Source organism: Sus scrofa, chromosome X (genome assembly GCF_054392235.1).
Source record: "Sus scrofa isolate SSC_HxYL_T2T_F1_AM1 chromosome X, Sscrofa_HxYL_maternal_Yorkshire_Landrace_v2.0, whole genome shotgun sequence".
NCBI lineage: Eukaryota > Metazoa > Chordata > Mammalia > Artiodactyla > Suidae > Sus > Sus scrofa.
This window is the reverse complement of record NC_139401.1, coordinates 98,195,087-98,214,223: the sequence shown is the minus strand read 5'-3', so window position 1 is coordinate 98,214,223 and position 19,137 is coordinate 98,195,087. Positions and strand designations below refer to the sequence as shown.

Here is a 19,137-nt window from a genome sequence, read left to right as displayed (position 1 = left end):
TGAGCCGTGTCTGCAACCTACACCACCGCTCACGGCAATGCCGGATCCTTCACCCACTGAGCGAGGCCAGGGATGGAACCCACATCCTCGTGGATCCTAGTTGGGTTTGTTAACTGCTGAGCCATGACGGGAACTCTGGGGTTTTCACTTTTAATAAACATTCCTGGAGATAATTATAATCAGGCGAGTCTAGGAAACACTACTCTAGTCTAAATCTAAATCCCTCAATTTATAGATGAGGAAACAGGTTCAGAAAAGGAAATTGACTCATTCAAGGTCACATGGCCAGTTAATGACTGAACCAGGACAAAGATGAGCCTGTGTGTCCAACTGTACCTCCCCAGCAACTTTATGGTTAATCCCCTACCTGCAGTGCTAGGTCTCAAACAGCATGGGCCAATTAGCATACACCTGTATGAATGAATGAATAAGATCAGAACTCACCATCTGCAAGGATTAAGGGAGCTAGACACTGGACAGCTAGATTTTGATGGGGCACAGCAAAAAGGAGGTGGAAAGCACGCTGGAACTAGGGCAGCGAGCTGCTTAAGCGGCGTAAAGAAGAGAGCACAAGGCAGAACACAGCCCTGGTTGGAGCCCTTCCGACTCCTCGCATCCGGGAGGTGCGTGTAGACAAGATGTTCAGGAGGGATGCTTTCAAGTTCACTCCTAAATCCTTGGCTCACAAGAGTGTTGGTCCCCGTCTCTGCCCTCCCCCTCCCCATCACTGCCACTTTCCAACATGGGATTGCGCTTGCCTCGGTCGGGAGGCAGGGCGGATGGCAAAGACGCTCACTCACCTGATGAGTGTGCAGAACTGTAAGAACGATGAATTCCTTAGCGCTCCTACAGAGAGAAGAGGGAACAGGAGAGCTGTGTATCATGCACTGGGTATTCATCTAGCACAGGAAGCCACACCAGAATTTTCCCCTGGGCTGCATTCACGTATATGGATTAGGACAGAGGGCAATCTAAATATCTGCATGGTTGCCTCGCCTCCCATTTTTCGCAGCGCCTGACATCCACCATCCATATAGGTCCACACAGCCAGCTGAAGATGGTATTACCATTATCTCCGGGGGTGTCATTTTTCAGGTCTTCTTTTTTTATATTCCTTCTCATATGCTCTCAGTAGAAAACCTCAAACCCTTTGGGCTAAAAAAAAAATTCTCAAAGAAAAAGAAAGACCTGAATTATGGAACTCCATGGGTGCACAGTCAGAGTCCTGGGAACTGTGTACCATGATTATTGGCAATTTGGTATTTAAGCAAGAGGAGAGATCCAAAGAAAAAACCCAAAGGAGGTCATTTGGTCATCATGACTCATCCTCAGCAGATTTGTTTTAATTGAAGGACCGAAAAATGAGAGCCAGGGAGCAACAGATGGAAGGCAAGACTCTCCAGATAGCAAATATTCACAAGGATGAAGAATCCGAAGCTCTTGAGATCGGAATTATGCCAATGATCCAACAGGCTGTGAGGTTATGAAAATTCTCTCCGAGAAATACATCATCTTTTAAAAAGAACGAAAAGAAATGGAAAGAGTTTGCCTTGAAGGCGCTTCCCCTCTCTTGGCTGGCCTTTTGCAAATGTTTCTGGGAACAAAGGGGTTCCAGAAGCAGAGTCAAGATGGTCCTTGATTCTGGGTATTCAAGGACCTGGAGCATTTCCTATCTTCTGTGAGGCAGCATCCAGGGAGGAGTCTCTGGGAAGCTCCCTGGAGAAGGCGGGACTTGTGTGCTAGGGAAAAACACCATGGAAAATGCTGTTTCTGGAACAAGGCAGGGGCCTGGCGGAAATCAGATGATGTGATTCCTGTGCTCCAGCCCCTGCCACCTCTCCCGGGTTCATGGAGAACAAAGCCGACGTCCTTAGAGTAGCTGCGACTCTTCCCTCCCTCACCCCGCTCCACACGCTGGCTTCTCCTCTGTTCCCCAATCACGCCTGACACACTCTGCCTTTACACGGGCCCTTCTTCCATCTCTGACGCTCTCATTTCCTTGCAGTCTTTCTTCTCAAATGCTACCTTCACATGGAGGCCGACACTGGCCGTGCTACTATGAGTTGCACGCTGGACCCCTGTGCCGGGCATTCCTAACCCTCTTTAACCTGATCTCCTTTCTTTTTCTTTCTTTCTTTTTTTTTTTCCGGTCTTTATAGGGCTGTACCTGCAGCATATGGAGGTTCCCAGGCTAGGGGGTCAAATGGGAGCCACGGCTGCCGGCCTATGCCCCAGCCACAGCGATGCCAGATCCGAGCCGCATCTGCGACCTACACCACAGCTCATGGTGTTATCCTTAACCCACTGCGCAGAGCCAGGGATGGAACCCACATCCTCATGGATACCAGTCAGGTTCATTACCCCTGAGCCACAACGGGAACTCCCTGATCCCCTTTCTCTTCTTCCGTACCATTCATGAGCTTCTCATATACTGTACGATGACTCATTTATCAGGTTTACTGCTGACAGTGCATCTCCTTTCACTGGAAATGGAAACGCCACTGGGCAAGGATTTTCGTCTGTCTTATTCACTGCTGTATATTCAGTGCCTAGAACAATGCCTGATGCACAGAGGACACTCGATATAATACATATTCACTGAATGAATGAGTGATCTGCTAGCCCCTGAGGGTATCACATGAGTGAGCTCTGTCTTGACCCCGAAGGTGCTCCAGACTCCCTCACAAAATTGGCCTACGTTGTTCTGGGGTACAAAGATATTCACTAGCAGCAGAGACTTCTGAGGGGCCAGGCTGAAAGAACCCCAGCATGCCCTGATGGGGTTGAAAGAACTCACCCCTTTATTGGTGTAGTGGTGGCGTGGGAGGGGTGCAGGGTGGGGAGTGGGGATGGACGAATGGAATGTGGAGAAGAGACAAACTCAAGGTCACTAGGGACGGGACACATGCCAGGATACTGAGCTGAAGGGGAGCATGTCGCGGAAGATCTACTCTGGACTTCAGGGGTGGGGGAGCATTGCCACCCCCTCCAGAGCTGGCGAGGGGGTGCCGCTTGGACCACAGGGCGTTAAGTCTGCCTTTGAAGGCGAGGGAGGGGCTCTGGAGGCAGGTGGGCTTTCGGAGAACAAGCAAGACGAGTAGGATGAAAACAATCCAAACCGAAGCGGGGTTGAAGGAGACGGAGGCAGCGATGGCGCAGACACCACCCAGCAGAGCAAGAGAGAGTCCGAGAATGAGCACCTGGTTCCACCCGAGGGGAAGAGAGCTAGAGTCCCCCAAACCGAGGTCCGTCCATGGAGTTTAGAGCCGTCACCTCTATCGTCTCATTCCTTATCATCAAGTCTGAGCAAGGGACGGGTGGGTGGTGTGTGTGTGTGTGTGCATGTGGTGGGAGTGTGGGATGGGGGGGGGAGTGTATATGGTATGTGTATGTGTGTGTGTGAGCACGTGACACATGTGGGTGTGGGCATGTTTGTAGGGCATGGTGTGTGTGTGTGGTATGTGGTGTGTATGGTGCACATGTGGTGTGTGATGGCATGTTTCGTGTGTGTATATGGCATGCACGGTGTGTGTATGTGTGTGGTATGTGGTCACATGGTATGTGTGGAGGTGATGCGGTAGCATGTTTGGTGTGTGTATGTCGTGTGCAAGGGGATGTGTGTGGCATGCAGTATGCATGGTGTGTGTGTGTGTGTGGTATGTGCTGGCATGTTTTTTGTGTGTATAAGGAATGCATGGTGTGGGGGTGTGGGTGTGGGTGGTATATCGTGGCATGTTTTTTGTGTGTACACAGTATGAATGATGTGTGTATGTGGTATGTGGTGGTATGTTTTGCGTGTGTATACGGTATGCATGGTGTGTGTGTGTGTGGTGTGTGGTGGCATGGTGTGTACAGAGATAGGGAGGGGGAAAGTCAGCGTGGTTACTCCCAGGGACAGATGGTGGCAGTTCTCCTAAAACTCCTTTCACTGTCTTACCTGCCACCATGGGGGAGGCCACTAAGGGGTCGCACATACCGTAAGCAAATTTCACTATGGCAGCTTGCCTTCCTCAACCCAGGACTAGGTTGGCCAGGGATTTGGATTTTCTTTTTTCTTTTTGTGTTTTTAGGGCCACACCCTCGGTATATGGAGGTTCCCAGGCTAGGAGTCTTAATAGGAGCTACAGCTGCTGGCCTGCCCCACAGCCACAGCAACGCAGGATCTGAGCCATGTCTGTGACCTACACCACAGCTCACGGCAATGCTGGATCCCTTACCCACTGAGTGAGGCCAGGGATCAAACCTGCGTCCTCATGGATGCCAGTCAGATTCGTTCCCACTGAGCCACAACAGGAACCCCTAGATTTTCCTCTTTTTTTTTTTTTGGCGGGGGAGGGGGGAACTATGACTTGCTCACATTGTGCTTATCTCAGAATGTCCTTTGAATGGCTTATTTGGTCCTCATGGGTCACCTGGTCTGTCCCACTGCACAGTAAGTCAAAAACCACAGGGCTTGGGTGAGGGGGTGAGGGAGCAGTTGGGGAGGGAGGTGAGGTGAGCTCTGGCTGTTCTTTGTGTCTATACACATCACTGGACTAAGCCAGAGTATGGCTAGGGCCGCCCTTTCTGGGAGGGCCCCTCTCTTGAGGCCAGGGAGGGCTGTGCCACCATCGCGATGCCACTGGAGGGATGGGGAGGGCAGTACCCAGCCCTTGCCCAGGCCCACGAGTTCCCTGTTACCTGATAAGTTCTATGAACCTCTCCCTGGGGGCTTCGCTCACGTTCTCCTCGTTAATAGCCACAATCTGGTCACCAGCCAGGAGCTTGTCCTCAGAGGGGCCCCCTGCAGAGGAGAGGAGAGGAGAGAAGCGTGAGGACTTGGGGCCACTGCCGGGAAAGCACGAGGCCTGGGCAGGAGGGAGTCGCCAGCAGCTGAAGAAGCAGATGTGAGCGCTGAGGACTGAGACGGCGCGGGCTGAGACGGTGCGGATGGTAGGGCTGCCCTTCGAGCCTGGATAGATCGAGGGCAGGGAACTGGAGAAAGAGAATGGAGCGGCCCTCCTCTGGCTGGGAGTCGGGTGGTAGCACAGCCCTGGCGCCCAGACAAGGCTAAGGAGTGCTTCCTGGCTAAGGGCCTAAAGGGAAACAGGGACTTCCGTTTCACCAGGAGGGACGTGCTTGGGCACAAGGAAGGCCTTCCAGACCACTGGAGGTGCTACAGGTGACAGGAGGGGACGACCAGGAATCTTCCTCCTCGAGCGTGATTCATTCTCGCTGGTCTGGAAGGATGCAGGCAAAAGCCTGCCTGGAGACAGAGGAATGGACTAGAAGAGCTTCTTTCAACGCTGAGACATGCTCTTCTCTGAGAAATGAGGTGAACGAGGCACAGACCCTAAAGCCGGGCAGCTAGAAATTTGCTTTCTCTCCTCCCTGCGTTGACCATCAAGGTTTAGAAAGAAGACCTGTCTGGAGTTCCCGTTGTGGCGCAGTGGTTAACGAATCCGACTAGGAACCATGAGGTTGAGGGTTCGATCCCTGCCCTTGCTCAGGGGGTTAACAATCCAGCGTTGCCGTGAGCTGTGGTGTGGGTCGCAGACGTGGCTTGGATCCCACGTTGCTGTGGCTGTGGTGTAGGCCGGTGGCTACAGCTCCGATGAGACCCCCTAGCCTGGGAACCTCCATATGCCGCGGGTATGGCCCTAGAAAAAGCCAAAAAAGAAAAGCAGACCTGTCTGAGGGCCTTAGTTTCCCGGTGGGGTTGAGGGGTGCCCCAGGCTGTGCTGCCTCTGGGGTTTAGCAAAGATCTTCTTGGAGCAAAGCGCTTCAGAGATTTAGTTAGAATGAGCAATCCGACCCAGCCTAAGTCAAAGCTGAAAGAGATGCTGAATGACCTGCTGCACTCTCAAACCAGCCCAGATGCTTGTTTATACGCACTTGAAAGGGCCAGATCCCAACTATTCCTCCTAAGTGTGCTGTGCAAATCCTACAACATTAACGACAAGGCAACCGTGTCACTTGAGCACAGATCAATGGCTCTGGAGTGTGGGGCCTGTGTGCTGAGGGTGGTGGCTCTGGACCCACTTGGTCCAGTCTCTCGATAGCCCAGTGACTCTTCAGAAATGGAGAGGGAGTTCCCATCGTGGCTCAGCAGTAATGAACCCAACTAGAATCCACGAGGATGCAGGTTCAATCCCTGGCCTCGCTCTGTGAGTTAAGGATCTGGTGTTGCCGTGAACCATGGTGTAGGTGGCAGCTGTAGCTCCAATCTGACACCTAACCTGGGAACTTCCATATGCTACAGGTGCGGCCCTAAAAAAAAAAAACAGAAAAAAAAAAAGAAAAGAAATGGGGAACATGGTGGTGAAGAGTCCAATCTTTGTAGCCAGCCTGAACCCTACACTCGAATCTACAATCCACTAGCTGTGGGACCTTGGACCAGACATTTCGTCTCTCTGAATTTCTCCGTCCTCATCTATGAAATGGGGAAAATAACATCATAAGAATGTGGGGAGGATAAATGGGATGATGAAGGCATGGCACTTAAAAACAACTGATTGATATTGGTAAGAATTCCGTAAAGGGTAGTAGTTATGGTATCCTCCGAGGGGCAATTCCTTCAAGTCGTTTCCTTTCTCCCATCTACTTCCTCCTGAAATGCCAGTCTTTTAGGTGGAGGCCGTTCTACCTATTTCCCTCCCTCCCATCCATCCATCCATCCATCCTTCCTTCCTTTACATCCATCCATCCATCCATCCTTCCTCTGAATGGAAGAGGTCCTCCCGGAACTCAAGCTCCATCACAGGCCCTGGCTTTCTGATGGCAGTGGTAACCTCAGTCTACTACTGTTTTCACGGAATGGTTTGTTGGCTTGTTCAGCCACAACTGTTCCTCTATAGGATGCATCTTATCTTTTCCTGGGGTCTCAGAAACAAGTTCTCTGCAGGTGGGAGCCACCTGGGCTGGAGGCAGGTCCGCGATCAGCCTGCTGGCCCCATGCCCTCCGGTGCTCTCGCCTGTGGCTTTCCTTCTCTCCATTCCTCCAATCCCTTCTTCCTCATTTTCACACCACCAGCAGCGACCCTGTGAATCCTGTCTCCTCTGAAGCTAAAGCAGGGGCTCCTGGTGGTCTGTTACTAAGTTTCAACTGGTTTCTCTTTCCCAGGACAACTGTGATTTTGGACCTGAGACTCCAAAGCCTTTCACCAAACTGCATGACCGACTCGGGAGCCTTAGGTCAGCCACAAATTCCTATACTGAAAAAAAAATTTTTTTTTTCCTTTATGCCCTCTAGTTGAAGAGCGAGCTTACAAAAAATCTTTCTCTTTTCCTTTGAGGATTGCCAAATTCATCAACTTTCTGCTAGACCAGTTTGTACTCCGGCTGCTCCTCTTCACTGAGCGAGAAGCTGTTGTAAACATCTAAAGCCTCAGGCCCAGCAAGTCAGGAATAGAGTTCTTTTCCGTCTGTCTTTTTGTCAATGCCTAGCAAGATTCGGAACAAAACAGTGCTCAGGCCCTCTCCCGTTTCATTCAGGACGGCACGCTTTCACACTGCCCGCGGGGCTCTTGCCTGGGCCACCCCAAGTGGTCCCATCCAAGCCCTGCTTCCCCCGCGTGGCATCCCACAGGCTCAGGCGCAAATCTTAGCTCTGCCGCCTCCTGGTCGAGTGACCCTGGACAAATCATTTCTATGCCCCAGTTTCCTCATCTGTCAAATGAGAATGCTATTGCTTAAGTTGCAGGCGTGGCTGTGAGCACTGAACCCGATGATGTAAAGCACACAGTAGGGGCTTCATCAATGGTAGGCATTATTTTTACCATTGTGGCATTCAAAGATTCATTCTCCTTCCCCCCACCGCCACCTCGCCCCGTTCTCCCACCTGCGGTCTGTATCCTGATTCCAGTCTTTGGTGGATGAACAGTTTCTTAAGCATGTACCTGTCTCCACAGCCTGGTGGCTAGATTCTTGGGAGCAGGACCTCTGTCTTGTACTTCCCTATAACCCTGATGGGCTTAGAGTAGGCAGTCTATAAATACTTGTTGCACCGAACTGGATGGGTAGTGCTCATCCAAGGCAGTATGCTTCCTCTATGAAGATTCTATGCAAAGGAACGTTTTATGAAGACCCAGACCGTACTAAACCATCAACCGCAGCCTCTGTCTAGAGCCCAAGCAGCCTCAACGGTGGCCGTGGAGAAGTCCTAAAAGACCAGCTCCCTCGCACAGTTATTGGCTGGCAAGTCTTCACCCGCTCTTTCTGAATTCCTTGGCCACGCGGTATTCTCAGGTGCTCTGCTCTTTGGGAAGATGTGTGAGTGTTGAGGGGTAGGAGCCAGGGCCAGGAGGAGACACTGAGCGACACCTACCTGGCCTCACAGATCGCACCACCACGGGCCTCTCACTGCCGGCCACGAAGCCAAAGCCATATATAGGGTCCCGGTGAATGGTCACTTGTCGCAGCGTCTCTGCTGGCAGCTGCTCACATTCCATATCATTTGCGCTCTCTTCCTGCATCACATGACTGCGGGGAAGGGGAAGATGGGAGCAAAACAAGATGCAAAGGCAACTTCTAAGCCTCAGAAGCAGCTGGTGGGGACACCGATAGTGGTGCTTGGCCATGGCACCCGGGAATTCACGCACATAGCTTCCTACCTCCTCTGGCACCCGCAGAGGTGATGACTGCCTTATATTTCAGACTGGAGAAAGAAGAGTCAAGAAAGGAGAAGCCACTTGTCTACAGAGCCAGGGGCGACAGAGGAAACTGGTGTCGTGGAGCCTGACATTAGAATCGGTCCTTTCCTCAAGATCCTGGGACTCTCGAAGGAGCCTAAGGGCAAATATGTGGCTGGTTCACTGGTAGCACCCTCTGAACTGGCTACTAACTCCCGAAGAGAAATGAAAACCCGAGGGAAGGGACCACGAAACAGGCAGCTAATTGGAGAAAGAACGTGTCGTCTTTTCAGAACGTGGAACACCTTCATGAAGTCCTTGTGTAATTTTAAATCCTTTTTTTGGCTTTTTTTTTTTTTTAAGAGCCGCACCTGCAGCGTATGGAGGTTCCCAGGCTAGGGTACAAAATGGAGCTACAGCTGCTGGCTTATGCCACAGCCACAGCAACGCAGGATCCGTGCCATGTCTGCAACCTACACCACAGCTCACGGCAACGCCGGATCCTTAACCCCCTGGGCGAGGCCAGGGATCGAACCTGCATCCTCGTGGATTCTAGTCAGATTCGTTTCCTCTGAGCCACAATGGGAACTCCTTAATATCCTTTGGGTTATCTATAAAAATAAACTATCGAAATGCCGTGTGTAAATAAACGGGCTCATGTGGAGGACCATCACGGAAGATACCTGGGCATAATGCCAACCTATTTCCACTAATGGGACAACTAGAGAATGGCTTCCATGGGCAAAAAAGAAAAAAAGAGAGAGCTGCCTCCTATGGCTGCCAGTAGGTAGACCTGAACCCAGACATGCTGGGAGAAGAGAAATCGCTGCGCTAATACCTGGAAGAGACTATAGATGGCGCTCCTGATGCCCACAACTTAATTTAACAGAAGCTTTGCAGTTACACTGGGACTTCACAAAGGGTCTACAGCAAGGGCCCGGCTGAGGCACACTGCAGGCAAGGATGGCTCTAGGGCAGCCTGTGAATGAAGAGCCCAGAGGGGTGAAGGCCTGGGAATGCTGGGTTTGTGAAGGAACTGGTGCAGAGACGAGGAAGGAGGCAAACATGGCCAGAGCACATGGAATAGGGCAGGTGGAGGTGGAAGAGAGGGGACCAGGGCCAAGAGACCCAGAGCGTGAGCACTCTGACTTGGCAGATGCTTTCTGGCCACTAAATGGTATTGCGTTTCCTAGCCTCTGTCTGTGCATTTTCAAAAATTAAGGTTCCAGGCGGGTCTGTTCTGCAGGAGATACGGAGGACCAGGAGCTCATTAATCAAACTAGAATAAGATTTGTAAGAGCAGGGAGAGGGTCTGACACAAGGAGAGTGATTGCTGACTAGCTAAGAACACCAAATTCCTCGGGAGCCAACGGTCGTGAGCAATTAGGTTGTTTATCAGGACACAGATTGGGTAATTAGAGAGGCGCTTTCGGACTACGGATGGTGGGGAGGGTGGGAAGATTTAGAGTAATTGTAGAAAAGAGAAATGCATGGTCCGAGGCTTGTCTCTCTCATTGAAGAACTCAGGAAGGAAGACAGACTCTGGCTGATGTGAATCTGACCACATTAGCTCCTGCTGCACCCAGGTTGGCTCGGGCCCGGTCCGGCGCCCCTGAGGGAGATGGAAGGGGCTGCTGGGATGAGGCCAAGTCTCCTGCAGATGAATCCAGAAACCAGCTCCTGCCCTCCCACACGGGTAAGGCAAATGGTCACTCTTCAACAGAAAGTCCCTTGGAAGCTGGAACGTGGCTGGCTGGTGTCCCGGAGAGGCACCCTTCTAGGACAGGGCCTCGGGGAGGGTGGCCTCAGGCCGGCGCCTCTCTCATTTCTGTGCCTGGTGGCAGGCAAGGAGCTTTGGCCTTGAAGAGAGCCAGAGAACGTCTTGTGGTAGCTGCCGCCGTGCCTCACCCCTGGGCTGCTTCCAAAAGGAGCCCTGCACCTGCCGTCATCCGACCTCATCTTGCTCATTTCCGTCATGGGCACCAGCCAGGGCAGCCTGGACGATGACAGCCTGTCGGGCTGTGGCGCGTGGAGCAGGGACATCGCAAGGAAGATCCGGCGCCTGTGGAAGCGCTTGATACACTGTCCTGTGCTTGGGGCCCCCTGGTCACTGCAGCCTTGGTTTTGCTGCCTTTTTCTTTTTCCCAAGCTGGGGACACTTCAGTCTCCACTGGGCCTTGAGGCCCCTCCAGGAGTCATGAAAATAGACCCTCCTGGTGCCAGAGGAACCAACAAGAGCCTTTTGTGACCCGAGTCTTCTGCTTTACTGTTTTGACTATGTGAATCCATCAACAAGTATTTATTGAGTGCCTACTCAGACAGTCTGAGTTTGGGGGTACACCAGAGAAGTTATAGATCTCTGCCTTCAAAGATCTTCTAGTCTAATGGGGGCGGGGGTGAGGGGAGAGGCTGGAGAGGGTTCCCTGGAGGAGGCGGGAGCTGTGCTGCAAGGCCAGGAAAGGGCAGTGATGGGAAGAGCGATGAGAAGTTAAAGCTCTGTCCCTGGGTGCCCCCCATCTTCCCACAGGGGACCGAGCTCCTTCTCCCACAGCCACAAGCGTGTCTCCAGGTGTGACTGGAGCCCATTCATCCCTGGGTTGTCCCTGATGGAGCCAGACTACCTGTCCCTAACTTCATCCTTCCCCAATTCGGCAAGCAGCCTTCTTTTCACACTGCCTGGGCCGTCCCAGCATCTTTCTGTGTCGGCAGCTCAGCCCCTCTGAAATTTGCTAAGTGCCTGGAGACTAGGGAGTGACACTGAAGGCCAGTGGTGACAGATGACAGCTCAGCTGGCCACGGGTCACGTGACTGGCCTCCTGGGGGAAATACACACTTTGACTTTGAACGACGTTTGGCTTCTGGTGCCTTCAAACAGGGCAACGCTGAGCAAAATTATGAAGCAGCCAAAGCTTGTGGTCCTCTTCCCACCCCCACCCCCACCCCCCTGCCCAGCTTTGCTTCCGGGATCTGCTATTTTCTTCTGTTTGCCCCAAAGCACATAAGGCTTTCAGTCTGTCCTGTTCCTACCCTAGGCCCCCAAAGGCATCCAGGTACCCTGCGCCAGGCTTGCCCTCTCTAGTCAGTGACCTGGGGAAAGGTCTAGCCATTTTTCTTCCGCCTCATGAAAATAACACCTTCTAGCCGTGTGGTTCTTTTCATTTTTCCACCCATTACGTCATCCAAGAAAAGGTGCTTTCACATCCATTCTCTCCTCACAGTCTCTAACTGTCCTGCCAAATAAGCTAGCTCTATGCTCCTCCTCCATCCCAGCCTCCAAGCGGAGGCCAGCGAGGGCCTCGGCCAGAGCCAAATTTCTCGGACAGGGCCCACGATCCCAGTGCCCCCATCTACGGCTGCTCAGGGACCTGGATCCTCTAGCTATTTAGTGTCCATGGCAGGGTTGGTCCAACCCTGTGGCCAGCAGCTCTCTCCATCCCAGCCGAGTCGGGTCGGCTGGTCCACATCTTAACGCATCTGCCTCTGATCCCGTTCACTCCATATCGTTGTTGAGAAAATGAAATGAGATCATGGTTCTGGAAACACTTCGGAAGGTTAAACGTATCACGGAGATGGTGAGGTGGCGATGTTACTGGGAGCATCATTCAGACTGGCTGGGGGAGCTGTAGGATGGGAGCTGAAGATAAATTTCACCCACTTCACACAGTCCAGGCTCTTCCCCCATCAACTCCTTGCCTCTAAGGGGCGGCCCCGCCACGCACTCTGCCCCCTTGTTTTCCAGGCAGCTGTCTCAACCCAGCTCCCTGTGGACACCCTGACTCCAGTTCCTCTGTGGGCTAAATTGATGCCCCCATCACTGTCCAAAGACAGACTGGTGGCTGGAGCTCAGGCTGACAACTGTCGCCAGGCACGACAGCTGAAGGACAGGAGAAGTGAGAAGAAGATGGATCGATTCTGAGCTGCTGCGCTCTCCCCTGCACTCCTGGGCAGGAAGAGAGAAAGGAAACAGTGAAACTCTGAGGCATCCCTCCTTCCCTTTGGCTCCTTTCTCTTTACATTTGGTTGGCTCCTGGGGGAGCCTTGTCGCTCCCCTCCCAACTGGCAGGAGATGGAGCCACATGGGGCCAATTAGCACTCTGATTCCAATCATAGGAGCCTGATTCTCCTGGAAACTCCAGAGATCCTGCCTGGCAGCTGGGACCCCCAGAGATGCCATGTCCTCCTTGTGGCAGGGATGGGAGCTCCTCCCCGGGACTCTGAAGGAGCTGCTCTGGGTGCCCTCTTGTCAGGAGCTTGAACACAAAGCCTTCTTCTGGTAAGAGAGCCCTCAGTCCCGCTAGCTGCTCCTTACTCCAGCAGTGCTGCTCAGACTTGAACGTGCCTTCGCACCACGTGGGCAACACGCTAGACTGACTCTGATGCAGAGGGTCTGGAATCGGGTCTAAGATTTTAGCAAATTCCAGGGTGGTGCCCAGGCTGCTGGTCCACAGACCACACTTGGAGGTGCAAGATCTAAAATAATGTAGGAATTCCCATCGTGGCACAGGAGAAACAAATCCAACTAGGAACCATGAGGTTGCAGGTTCGATCTCTGGCCTCACTCAGTGGGTTAAGGATCTGGCATGGCCGTGAGCTGTGGTGCAGGTTGCGGACGCGGCTCAGATCTGATGTGGCTGTGGCTGTGGCCACAGCAATGGCAGCTGTAGCTCCGCTTGGACCCCTAGATTGGGAACCTCCATATGCCACATGTGTGGCCCTAAAAAGCAAAAAAAAAAGAAAAAAAAGAAAAAAAAAAACCAAACCAAAACCAAAACAGAAACAAAAAACAATGACTCAAATGCTCTATCTTGGAGAAAAGACACATAAAGTCAGGCAAACAAAAGCCTCCCTGGCTGCATCAGACTGACCCCAGGGGAAAACAGGGAGGGGGCTCAAAAAGGATAGGAAATCAGGTCAGGTTGCATTAGGGAAAAGGAGAGAAAGATTTAGCCTGACTCAAGAGTTGGTCAGCAAGAGAAGAGCCTGAGGACTCACGACATCTGGGAATAAGATGAGGAAGATGCTGAGAGGGGACGGTGCTGCGACCAGCAGCTGCCACTTACTGAGGACTCATGGGGAACCAGGTACCAGGCATCGATTGCCACACTCCAGCCTCTCGACAATCCCACGAGTAGGAGATACTATTGCCATTTTACAGAGAAGGCAACTGCGATCTGGGAAGGGAGATTAAGTACCTTTGCTCTAGGACATCCACCTGTAGACTGTGGTGGAGCCACACTGTCACCCCCGGTGGGTGCAACTCCACAGCCAATTTTCCTACCCGATTTTTGCCCAAGAAGGTGAGGGTTAAGGAGCAGACAATGAGTAGACGGGAGGAGGGGTGGTGTCCAGCAGACTGACTGGTCCTCTGCCAGTGAACCAAGACCACCACAGCAGAGGGGACAAATTGGAGACTCCTGCTGCACAACTGGCTCCCTATGTGCCTCTAGGTGCACCCTCCTCTCTGGGAGACTCAGCCCAGCAGGCCTCACGTGCCTGTTCCCTTCAGTCACCCCCAGAGAGAAGTCCTCTCAACTCTGGTCACCCAGAGTCTGAACCCAGACTCTCATCCCCGCAATGGTCTGCCCATCCCCTGATGTCCCCCACTTCTCTTCCCTTCGAAGCCGTCCGCTGTGCCCTCTGGAACCCTCAGTCAACAGCCAGCTCCTCTACATCCTGAATTTACTCTCTCAAAGCGCCCTTTCACCTTCTTTCCTCAATGGATGCCTGGTTTATTCCTGGAAGACAGCACTTGCTCACCAGTTCTCTCTCGCTTTCTCTTTCTCTTTTTTTTTTTTTAAAGGGCTGCACCCACACATATGGAGGTTCCAAGGCTAGGGGTCTAATCGGAGCTACAGCTGCTGGCCTACACCGCAGCCACAGCAACACAGGATCTGAGCCTTGACATCGACCTACGCTGCAGCTCAAGGCAACGCTGGATCCTTAACCCACTGAGCGAGGCCAGGGATTGAACCCGCAACCTTATAGTTCCTAGTCAGATTTGTTTCCACTGTGCCACAACGGGAACTCTGCTCACCAGTTCTCTTGAGTGGAAGCTCAATTTTCTTCTCCCCCTCTCAAATCTCAAGACTTTCAGGACCTTTGCAGGGGGTTGGGGTGCAGGTGCCTCCTTGCTTGCCAAGGCCATCACTCCTCCCTTCTGCCAAACACCCTGCTTCCTGGAGGAACACACCTGCCACCAGCCTCAACCACTCTTTGTCCTTCCTCATTGCTGTCTATGACCTCCTGGGTAGTCCTCAAACTCACTGGGGACTTCAGTTCCTAGTCACATGGGGTTGTCCCCTTGGCGCTCTCTCTTTTTTTTTTCTTTCTCTTTTTGCTTTTTAGGGCTGCACCCGAGGCATATGGAGGTTCCCAAGCTAGGAGTTCAATCGGAGCTACAGCTGCCAGCCTACACCACAGCTCACAGCAACGCTGGATCCTTATCCCACTGAGCGAGGCCAGGGATCGAACCCGCATCCTCATGGATATTAGTTGGTGCTTTAACGCACTGCACGACAATGGGAACTCCATGACTTTTAATTTTATTGTGGGGAAATGCATATAACATAAAAGTCACCATTTTAATCATTTTGAAGCCTACAGTCCAGCAGCATTAAGTACCTTCACGCTGCTGTGCCACCATCACCACCATCCATTTCCAGAACTTTTACATCCTCCCAAACTGAAATTCTGTACCCGTTAAACACTGGCACCCCATTCCCCTCTCCCCACGTCACTGGCAACCACCATTCCATCTTTTTGGCTCCAAGATGGTGACTACTCTAGGAACCTCGTATAAGCGGAATCATACAGTATTTAGTCCTGTTCTAACTGGTTTATTTCACTTAGCCCAGTGTCATTAACGTTCATCCATCCTGTAGCATGTAGCAGAAGCCCCTTCCTTTTTATTTCCTTTAATTAATTTATTTATTTACTTTTGCTTTTTAGGGCTGCACCCATGGCACACGGGAGGTTCCCAAGGCTAGGGGTCGAATCGGAGCTATAGCTTCCAGCCTACGCCACAGCCACAGCAATGCCAGATCCGAGCCCACCTCTGCGACCTACACCACAGCTTATGGCAACACCAGATCCTTAACCCACTGAGGAAGGCCAGGGATCAAAGCCACATCCTCATGGATACTAGTCAGATGCGTTTCTGCTGTGTCATGACGGGAATTCCCTCTTCCTTTTTAAAGTTTGAATAATATTCCATTGTATATATGTACATTTTATTCATCTGTCTGTGGACACTAGGGCCGTTTCCAACTTTTGTCTGTTGTAAATAATGCTGCGATGAACATGAGGGCACAAATATCTGTTTGAGTCTCTGCTTTCATTTCTTTGGAGTATATACTCAGAAGTGACATTGATGGATCATGTGGTAATTCTATGTTTAATTTTTTTAAATTATAGTTGATTTACAATATTGTGCCAATTTATGCTGTACAGCAAAATGACTCAGTCATACACATACACACACACACACACACACACACACACACACACACACACACACACACATATATATTCTTTTTTTCATATTATCTTCCCCCATGTTCTATCCCAAGATATTGGATATAGTTCCCTGTGTGCTACAGTAGGACCTCATGGCTTATCCATTCTAAATGTAATGGTTTATGTCTACTAACCCCAAACTCCCAGTCCATCCCACTCTCTCCCCCTTTCTGGGTTTAATTTTTTGAGGAATTGCCATACTGTTTTTCACAGTGACTGTATCATCTTACATTCTTAACAACGATGCACAAGGATTCCAATTTCTCTATATTCTTTTTTTTTTTTTTTTTTGGTCTTTTTGCCATTTCTTGGGCCGCTCCTACGGCATATGGAGGTTCCCAGGCTAGGGATCCAATTGGAGCTGCAGCCACCAGCCTACGCCAGAGCCATAGCAACGCGGGATCTGAGCTGCGTCTGCAACCTACACCACAGCTCACGGCAACGCCGGATCCTTAACCCACTGAGCAAGGCCAGGGATCAAACCCGCAACGTTATGGTTCCTAGTCGGATTCGTTAACCACTGAGCCACGACGGGAACTCCCAAATTTCTTTACATTCTTAACAATACTGGTTATTTTTTTTTTGTCTTTTTTTTGTCTTTTGTTGTTGTTGTTGTTTGCTATTTCTTGGGCCGCTCCCGCGGCATATGGAGGTTCCCAGGCTAGGGGTTGAATCGGAGCTGTAGTCACCGGCCTACGCCAGAGCCACAGCAACGCGGGATCCGAGCCGCGTCTGCAACCTACACCACAGCTCGCGGCAACGCCGGATCATTAACCCACTGAGCAAGGGCAGGGACTGAACCCACAACCTCATGGTTCCTAGTCGCATTCGTTAACCACTGCGCCACGACGGGAACTCCAACAATACTGGTTATTATTAGTTTCTATTTTGGGGATTTTTTTTTTTATTTGGCTGTGCCCGTGGTATGCAGAAGTTCCCAGGCCAGGAAAAACCCATGCTGCATCAGTGACAATGCTGGAACCTTAATCGCTAGGCCATCAGGGAACTCCTGCTTTCTTGATATTTTCAGTGTTTTTGATAGTAGCCATCCTAATGGGTATGCCCACTCTAACTCTTGATACTATCACTGGTGAATCCAACATCCACATAATAATGAAGAAGCCTCCATAATCTGCTTCCTATGCTGTCATGCAGTCACTCACTCCATCATCACACCTAGATTTTGGGTCATCATCAGATACGGACCACCTCCTGAATCTCCCTTGCCAACATTCCACTCTGTGTGCCCCATCGGTCCTGCCAGTTTACCTCCACAAGGACTCCCACAGCAGGACTAATCATGATCACCTATTTGCTTGTTATTCCCTTCCCCGGAAATCTCTTTCTCCATCCTTGGCCAACTCCTCTTTCATCCTTCAGGTCTCAGCTTAAACATCACCTCCTCAGAGAGGCCTTCCTTCAGCATTTTCCACCAGTTACTCGCTTTTCTACTCTCCTCCAAGTTCCTCCTTTTTTTTTTTTTTTTTAGGGCCACACCCACGGCATATGGAGGTTCCCAGGCTAGGGGTCAAATCAGAGCTGTAGCCCCTGGCCTACGCCAGAGCCACAGCAACTCGGGATCCGAGCCGCATCTGCGACCTACACCACAGCTCACAGCAACGCCGGATCCTTAAGCCACTGATCGAGGCCAGGGATCGAACCCACAACCTCATGGTTCCTAGTCAGATTCGTTAACCACCGAGCCACAACGGGAATGCCAAGCTCCTCCTTCTTATCTTTCCTTCCTTTCATGTCCACATTAGAGCTCCTGTTCTATCATTATGACCATTCTCTTGAAAACACCATCAATGGATTCCTTACTGCCTCTTCCTCTGCTCTGCTTGCCTTGCAAGCAGTACTCCTCAATAAACTCAACCATATACCTTCTCTATGCCTGCAAGTAGCTAAAGGCAACTGGAGAAAAACCACACAATTGGGTAGATGGCTTTCACTTTATCTCCATGGTCTCAAACCTGGCGTGGGCTCTCAATTCTATCTGGCTACCGCTTTCTCTCTCTCTCTACGATGACTTTCAAAGGCCCTCCTCCTCTCTCCTGGATCTTCCCTGCCTTCCCCAATGTGTCCCAACAAGTCTCACCAGTTGACCTTCTCCCATGTTATCAAGAAAACAGAAGCCATCAAATGAGAGCTCCTTTTTCTTACCATCATCAAATCTGTACACGGCCCTGTATGGATCTCAACCCATGATTTCTTTTTCCTTTCTGGGGTTCCCTGGTGGCCTTGTGGTTAAGGACTTGGCGTCATTGTCAGTGCTGTGGCTTGGGTTTGACCCCTGGCCAGGGAACCTCTGCATGCTGCAGGCACCCCCCCCCCCCAAAATGGAGGATCTTTCTTTTCTTCTATGAATGATTCATGGCAGATCTCTTCATTTACGCCCTGGGACCACAGAGGGGACTCTCCTCTCCTCAGGGATTTCCCTCCTTTGGGCATTCGCTCTCTTCTCCACGCCGTCAATCTTTTCAGCCCTCCAGAATCGTGTGAGCATACTGAAGGAAATCATCTATCCTTAAGAAAACTAACAGAAACTACCCGGCTCCAGGAGTTTCCGTCGTGGCACAGTGGTTCACGAATCGGACTAGGAACCATGAGGTTGTGGGTTCGATCCCTGGCCTTGCTCAGTGGGTTAAGGATCTGTGGTGTAGGTCTCAGGGGCAGCTCAGATGCCGCGTTGCTGTGGCTCTGGTGTCGGCTGGTGGCTACAGCTCCGATGAGACCCCTAGCCTGGGAACCTCCATAGGCCGCGAGAGCGGCCCTAGAAAAGGCAAAAAGACAAAAAAAAAAAAAAAGAAAGAAAGAAAGAAAGAAACTCCCCGGCTCCACGCCACGATCCCCTTACACTGCCCCACTTCTTGTTCCTCTTCACAGCAAAACTGCTCAAGAGTTTTCTCCATGTATTGTCTCCACGTCTTCATCTCCTCCTTGCTCCTCAATCCACTCTAATCTGGCTTCCCCATCTTCCACGTCCACAGAGCCGCTCATGTTAAGGTCACTG

At 51.3% G+C, this 19,137-nt stretch overlaps 1 protein-coding gene across 7 annotated transcripts in view; it reads right to left on the bottom strand.

Moving 5' to 3' along the window:
• FRMPD3 (FERM and PDZ domain containing 3) overlaps positions 1 to 19,137 on the bottom strand; it is a 156,370-nt gene that overhangs the window by 63,509 nt on the left and 73,724 nt on the right. For 3 of the 7 annotated variants that reach the window (XM_085008120.1, XM_021080188.2, XM_021080190.2), the window contains exons 2-4: positions 8,306 to 8,460; positions 4,681 to 4,783; positions 801 to 846 (exon numbers count right to left, since the gene is read on the bottom strand). The exons of 1 other annotated variant lie outside the window; for it this stretch is intronic. In XM_085008120.1, coding sequence (XP_084864246.1) covers positions 801 to 846; positions 4,681 to 4,783; positions 8,306 to 8,453 — 297 coding nt within the window. In that variant the 5' untranslated portion in view covers positions 8,454 to 8,460. The remainder of the gene's footprint in view (positions 1 to 800; positions 847 to 4,680; positions 4,784 to 8,305; positions 8,461 to 19,137) is intronic. 3 more of the 7 variants (XM_085008121.1, XM_085008123.1, XM_021080189.2) reach the window with 2 other exon arrangements.